At 61.9% G+C, this 7,115-nt stretch overlaps 1 protein-coding gene across 1 annotated transcript; it reads right to left on the reverse strand.

The window, feature by feature from the left end:
* Positions 1 to 2,738: 2,738 nt before the first annotated feature.
* On the reverse strand, positions 2,739 to 6,905 carry NKX6-3 (NK6 homeobox 3). The gene is made up of 3 exons (XM_027123037.1): positions 6,524 to 6,905; positions 4,481 to 4,650; positions 2,739 to 2,960 (listed from the first exon to the last, which is right to left on the reverse strand). The coding sequence occupies exons 1-3, from the start codon at positions 6,903 to 6,905 to the stop codon at positions 2,739 to 2,741; spliced, it is 774 nt and encodes a 257-aa protein (XP_026978838.1).
* Between the last annotated feature and the right edge of the window lie 210 nt (positions 6,906 to 7,115).

The following is a 7,115-nucleotide window of genomic DNA, read 5'->3' on the forward strand; positions in this document are numbered from 1 at the left end:
ATAGTCCTGAGTTCCTCCCAGCTACACACACACACACACACACACACACACACACACACGAGTGTGCACGCATCCACAGAGGGCAAAATTTATCCAAATTACCCTCGGGCATCTGGGCCATTCACCTGTGGCTCTTCTCCTCCTTCAAACTGGGAATCTGGTCCCTAGATGAGGCCTGAGCAGTGCCTCTTCCTCGCTTGACCCCATACTTGGGAGCAGGGGTGAGGTAGGGGGACTCCAGGAAGGCTGGAGGCCTTGACTCAGAGGTTCCAGTGGCAGGTGTCCCAGAACTTGGACATTGGAGGAAGTTTTGTTTAGCTCAGCAAATGTTTCCTCGGCAGAAAAAATTTTCCCTTCACTTGATATAATACTGACCCCAGACAATGTGAATCAGACATGCAAGAATTATAGCTATAATAGAGTGTTAGGATTGTAATACACTTATGAAGAAGGCAAACGAGCCCAGTTTTCTTGTCCCTGGCTTCTCCCCATGCCTGCCTCATGACTTTGCACCTGCATTATGTTGAAAGCCTCCTCTGGCCAGCAGGCCCCAGACTCTCCTCAAAGTGCTCAGGAAATCCTGGGCCCCGTCTGGCTCACAGAGTTTTTCGTCTCTGTGGCTGTACCCGGAGGGTCCTTGGGTCCTCCCAGGTGGCCATCCGGCCTGCTGCAGCTCAGGACCCCCGTGTCAGCTTGTGGCCAGGAGCACACAGGGCAGGTGCGTCCTTATTTCCTTCCCACCTTACGTGGAGAGAGACCGAGTGTGGGCCTCATTGTGGAATGAGGATCACAGCTCAGAAGCATCCTATATCTTCTTGCTATGGCCCTCCATCCTCCGGGTCCAGCAGGGTTATGATGAAGCCTTGGTGCTGCTGTTTCCAAGAGGCCCCGAGCTGCGGTCTCCCTCCCACCCTCCTTCCCGCTCCAGGCCGACTGCACCGGCCCATTCTCCCACCCTTTGGGGCCCAAGGGACCACAGAAGGACTTGCTGGGACAGCAAAGGGGGCAGGCTTCTCACAGCTCGGAGGCCTCCTGGAGCTGGCATAGACGGTTACAGCTGGAAGGTCCTGAAAGCACATCTCATCCCAGCCTCTGGTTTTACAGGAGAGGCCTGCAAAAGGCGCTGCCCCTTGCGGTAGACGTGAGGGCCTGGTCGTCAGCTCAGGTGGCCTCATCCCACTTCTGGAACTTGGTGTAGGTACCTTCTGGGCCTGTGTTTTCTCATCCATGCAAGAGGGACAAGCCCTCCTCCCGGGTTTCCGGTGGGGTCACGTGACATCGTCGGGCCTTCCACGTGGGAAGAGTTAGTAGGTGTTCAGTCGTTGTCATTGCTGCTATTCTCTGCCCCGGGATCTTTTCCTTACGGTACCGAATTCCCCACAGATAATTTCCCCCATGAGGCCATGAGCTCCTACAGGTCAAGGACCCTGCTGAATGCCTCTCGGGCTTCTGTACTATGGCGCTGCCTGGCGCATACCACCAAGACTTACCCACGCCTGCAGGTCTCCTGATTCCCAGAGCCCTGTCCCCTGGGGGCAGAGACGCTGCCCTCTGGAGGGGCCCCCCGGCAGCTGGCTCGCCTGGGACCCCACAGACAGTCTTTCGGAAACACATGAGCCATGGGGAGGTTTCTGGGACTTTTATTTTTACCCTTTATTTGTTAAAAGCCAGTGAAGATGGGCGACTGCTTGGTGCCTTTTGTGCTGCATTCCTCTAGGGCCTCACCCACCCCGCCTGCTGCAGCCCTCGTCCTTCCCACCTGCTGGGCAGCGCCCTCCGCAGCACCAGCTCCAAGGCCAGGCTGCTGGGTCCTCCTGGGAAGGGAGGGTTGTGGGTTCCATGCGAGCGCCTCCCGCCAGGTCCTCTCCTCTCCTGCGGGGGTGCCCCATCGGAGGAACAGGGGGTTCTGAGGTCCCTCCCTGCCCTGAGTCCCTCCCCGGCGGGATGCTCCCTTCTCTCTGGGGGTCCTGTCTGTGCACTGGCAGGCACCGAGGGGAGCCCAGGTGGGAGGCTTTGGGGTGCAGCATGGGTGCCGGCGTTTCCCACCTTCTCTCTGCCTCTTACCCCAGTGGGCGCTTCTAATCTCTTCCCGTCCTGGGTTGGGGGATCCCCTCTGAGGGCAGAGTGGAGAAGGGATCACAGGAGGACAGCTCCTCCCAAGGGCACGATCCTTGAGTTGGGTGTCAGGGGTATTCCTTCTTTGCTGGGACCCATTTCCCCTCCCTGGGGTGGGTTTCCTCCCGCCTGGATTAGGTTTTGGGCTCTGGCCCCTCAAGTGGGATCCTTCCTGTGCCAGGGTCCGAGGAGGGTCCCTGGACATGCCAGCTCTTCTTCTGCAGTCAGCCCACAGGGAGACCCTTGCCGGAGCCAACGGTTTCCCTGGGGGAAGGCTCCCCCGCCCCCACAACTGCCACGGTGGCGTGTCTGGGACCCCACAGCCAGTGTCCTGGCCGCAGAGCCTGATCGCTTTTCATCTACCTGTGTACTTAGAATCTGCAGAGCTGGCAGGGCCAGGCCTGGGCCCACAGAGGTGCAGGACGGCGGAAGGTGTGCCCGGTCTCAGGACAAGTTCACGTCTCCCTCTTTGCCCCCTCCTCCCTTAGGAGACTGGCCCCCTCCCCCCCTCCTTCCCCTCCGTCTCCTGCTTCTCCCCCTCCATCCTCCCCCCTCCCCATTCCCCCCCCCCCGCAGCCCCCGTTAGCCTTTTGGGAACAGCGGGGACGCGGAGGCCGGCGGGGTCAGCTGTGCGCGCCCAGGCTGAGCACCGAGAAGGCGGCGCGGTGCTTGCGGAGCAGCAGCCGGATCTTCTCGTCGTCTGAGTCGGGGTCCAGCGGCTTGTTGTACTCGTCGTCATCATTCTCCGAGGCCGCGCGGTCCCCTCCCGAGGCCCGGGGCGTGGAGGACGAGGGTTCCAGGGCACTCTTCTTCCGCCACTTGGTCCTCCGGTTCTGGAACCACACCTGGGAGGAGAAGGGCCCTGAGGACACGCTGGCATGCAGCGTGCACAGGGCCCCTTTGGGGAGGGCGGCTCCACTCGGTGGCAAGTATCCCCCTAGCCTCATCTTTTTGTGTGTGTGTGCGGTACGCGGGCCTCTCACTGCTGTGGCCTCTCCCGTTGCGGAGCACAGGCTCCGGACGCGCAGGCTCAGTGGCCATGGCTCACGGGCCCAGCCGCTCTGCGGCATGCGGGATCCTCCCGGACCGGGGCACGAACCCGTGTCGCCTGCATCGGCAGGTGGACTCTCAACCACTGCGCCACCAGGGAAGCCCCCCCCCCCCCAGCCTCATCTTGATCGTAAAATAAATGGTTCAGCAATGGACTAGGCTGTCATAGTCACACTACTTTTTTTTTCTGAGGGGGGCAATAAAATAAAAATAAATGTGAGTGCAGCAGCCCTTTCGTCTTAGCTCCAAGCCTCCCTGCGGTGAATCTGCCTCTCCTTTGCCATCTGAGTACTTGGGTGGAAGGGGCTGACGTGCTTTTAACCTCACAGACCTTCACTGAGCTTCATGAATCATTGCCCCCCAAATATAAAAATAACACGTGCTCATTACTGGAGACAGAAGCGTGCAGAAAGGACCCAAAGAAGCGGAGTGGTACGGAAAGACCTTCCTCTTAGACTCGGCGCTTCCTCTCCTTGGGAGTTAACGTTGGCTGGAGGGAGCTGCCTGGGGGTTGGCCGGCTGGAGATGCAGCGCCCTGAGGGAGCCCAGGCCAGGGTCCCCGGCTGCCCCTGTGCTTCCTTCTCCCCTCAAGCCCGTCGCCTTGTCACAGTGCCGGGCAGTTACAGCACAGCCCAGAGCTTGCTTCTTTAGTGCCCCCCGCCAGAGCCCCTCAGGGAACAGTGAGCCTCAGAGTTGCCAGGGGTCCCCCCGGGAGCCTGCGGGGACAGAAGCTGCCTTACCCACCGAGCTCAGGCCCGAGGTGTGCAGTGTGAGAGGCAGCCTTGCCCCGAGCTGAGCAAAGAGGCTCAGACTTCATGGGCAGGCGTGGGGGGCAGTTACCTTCACTTTCGAGTTTGGTGAACCAAGGTGGGCTCATTTGCCTGGCTAACGGAACAAGCCTGAAGCCAGCTCTGATCCGGCCCAGAGGCTGCCATCAGCTCTTGAAACTTCTAGCCTCGACGTGCAGAGGAGGGGAAGGCATGAGGTTAGAGCCCTCTAATCCAGGGTACTCACTTACCAGCCGGTGACCTGGGGCAAAAGGCTCAGCTGAGATTGTTTCTTCACCTGTAAGATGGGTAATAAGGCCCACCCGCCAGGTTGCTGTGAGGTTTAACTGGGCTGCTACACATAAGGCTCTCAGAACAGGGCTCAGGAGATGACAGCCATTTGGCGTTAGGGTCATTATTACCGTCTTCAGGGCTAGGTGGGCAGGCGGTGCCCAAACACCAGGACGGCCTCCCACTGAGCTGCGGTTGCCAAGAGAGTGGGGCTCCTCGCTGCCAGGCAGACACCTTCTTGTCCCTCACACACTCACCTTGACCTGCGACTCGGTCATCCCCAGCGAGTATGCCAGCCGCGCCCTCTCGGGACCCGCCAAGTACTTGGTCTGCTCGAAGGTCTTCTCCAGGGCAAAGATCTGGTGCCCCGTGAAGGTGGGCCGGGTGTGCTTCTTCTTGTGAATGCTGTCGCTCAGGGGGTCCGGGGCTGGTGGGAGGAAGGAAGTGTGCGGTTCGCGGGGTTGGGGGTGCCAGCCCTGTCCTGCCTCTCCCACAGGGTGAGCGCCCGTACGGAGAAGCCGCTGAGGCTGCAGGGGCGCGGTGGCACCTCTCACCCAAGCAGCACACCTCCGCCATGTCTGGGTGGGCGGGGACCCCGAGGGCGCCTGCCCCAGGTTGCAGCTGATTAGGGCCAGAGGATGCTTGGAACTGGGTCTCCTTGTGCAATGCCCTCACTACGCAGTGATGCAGCCCAGCCCGAGGGGCGGTAGGAGTTTCCTCTGGGTCTCAGGGATGTTCTTTCAGGTCAGTGACGCAGCCACAGCCCGAGGGGCGGTATGAGTTTCCTCTGGGTCTCAGGGATGTTCCTTCAGGTCACCGAGAAACGGACTTAGCACCTTCCACACACCGTCAGGGCCCCAGGGGCCTGGGAGTTCCCCACTTCCTTGCTCTTGAGATCCCCTTTTCCAGGTTTTTGGGAAGCTAGAACCCTAAGTTCCAAGTTACTGCTCTCCCCTGCCACCAGGCCTGGGAGTCATGTGGCTTCAACCCCATGGAGAGTCCGGACACGGAGCCTCAAGAACTGACCCCTGCCCGGCCAGGGCAGCCTCTCGGGAGCTCGGCGTGGGGGGCGTGGGGGGCGGATAGGGACCAGGGGAAGCAGAATGCCCACGTGCAGGGCCTTGTGCAGTGCAGCCGACCCTCACACCCCATGTCCTCACTTTACAGGTGAGGAAGCCAAGGCACAGAAAGGAGATGAGGCCTCCTGAGAGGCTGTCACCCTCAGTCCCCCCGCCTTGTGTTAATCCAGCCACTGACTCAGATACTTCCCTGTGTGTATACGTGCATGCGGGGTTGAAGAGCAGGGGTGTGGAAACGGGGTGTGTGTGGGTAGGGGGACATGGAAGTGAGAGACAGGGACAGCTCAAGGCCTAAAGCACCCACAAACCAGGTTATAGAATAGCTTCCAAGAGATGAGGTCTCGGCCCCCTGTGGGACTCGCCGTGTTTCAGGCTGACGAGGGGTGTGAGGGTCCCGAGCAGCATAGTGGGCGGAAGGCAGGTTGCTTTGGGCTTTCCTGGGCCGCCCCAAGCCCCTGTGCCAGTGGAGGAGCCCCCAGGTGGGACGGAAGTGGAGGCCCCCTCTGCCCCTGCCTGATCCGGGCCCAGGGGTGGCTCCTGCAGCCATTGTCACTCCCCCTGCCTCCCGGGTGACGCTCCCCTGCCTGTGCACGACCTGCCACCTCCTCCAGGTCTGACTGGCATCCTGGGGGCCCCGGACCAACTCTCTGAAAACCATGGTTTGGGGATGGGTGGGTGAGGCCCCCCGACAGCGAGGGCCCAGTGGGGCTGGACTCAGCAGCTGTTTGCGGAGGCTGGGTGGTTCGGGTGCTGTTGTTGACATAAACCCCGAGGAGCGAAGCAGGCCCCCTTGATGGCAGCGGGACCGAGATGGGCTCAGGGTACATTCTGTGTCCCTGAGTGCTGCCAGCGCACGCGGGGGGCTCTGGGAAGGTGATGCAGTGGCAGATTCTCGCTGGGGACGGCATTTGCCTGCTTGGACGAAGTGGTGACACGGGCTCTGGGCAGGAGACGGAAGGTGAGCAGGACCGTACACAGGGTGGGGGTGAGCCGTGTGGTCTCCTGGGACCCCGGCTTCCCCAGGAGGGCAGCTGGTGAGGAGTGAGGGCGGGGGTCAAGATGCCCATCCGAGAGAAGCCGGGGTGGGAGGGGGAGGGGAGAAGCCTGTGCTGCACCAGGTGGAGGGCCGGACCCTGGGGTCTGCCCCAGGCTGTCGGATGGAGGCCGAGGACCCCTGTGAGCATCCGTTCCCTTCCCCCGTCAACCCCTCCCCGTACTCACTGTTGCCGCACGGCCGCCCACCTCGCCAGTCCTGGCCTGTGTCCGCCCAGCAGTTCCGGGTCCGGGTGGGGTACTCGTTCCCCGCCTTGGAGAAATTCCCCACCTGGGGACCGTAGTAGACCCCCTGGGAGCCGAGCCCACCGAAGCCGGCCACGTGGGGGTAGCCGGAGAGGAGGCTGCTGTTCGGCGCGGCCACGGGCCTGCTGAGGATGTCCGTGATCCCGTGCGGGGTCCCGGCAGGCAGCTGGGGGCCCAGCCCCTGGGGGCTGAGCTTGTAGAAGGAGTTCTGCACAGAGTACTGGCACACAGGGGCCTTCACCTCCGAGAACTGAGCCAGCGGCGCGTTGTTCAGCAGGAACGGGCCCTGCAGGTTGGACTCCATGGCCCCGCCAAAGGGCCAAGGGGAGGTGGGAAGCCCAAATCCAGACCCCTAGAGCCCCCGAGCTCCGGCCCAGAATCCCATGGCAGCTCCGGAGGGTCAAAGCTGCCAGAGCCCCAGGCCGCCCTCCCACCCAGGCATCCAGCCCAGCCCTTGCCCGGGGCCGCGACCACGTCAGCCGCGGGAAGTCAGGTGCTCCCAGGGCAGGTGCGA

The sequence above is a fragment of the Aethalodelphis obliquidens genome, unplaced genomic scaffold (assembly GCF_003676395.1).
Source record: "Aethalodelphis obliquidens isolate GAN/ISIS:26980383/991018 unplaced genomic scaffold, ASM367639v1 scaffold25, whole genome shotgun sequence".
Taxonomy (NCBI): domain Eukaryota; kingdom Metazoa; phylum Chordata; class Mammalia; order Artiodactyla; family Delphinidae; genus Aethalodelphis; species Aethalodelphis obliquidens.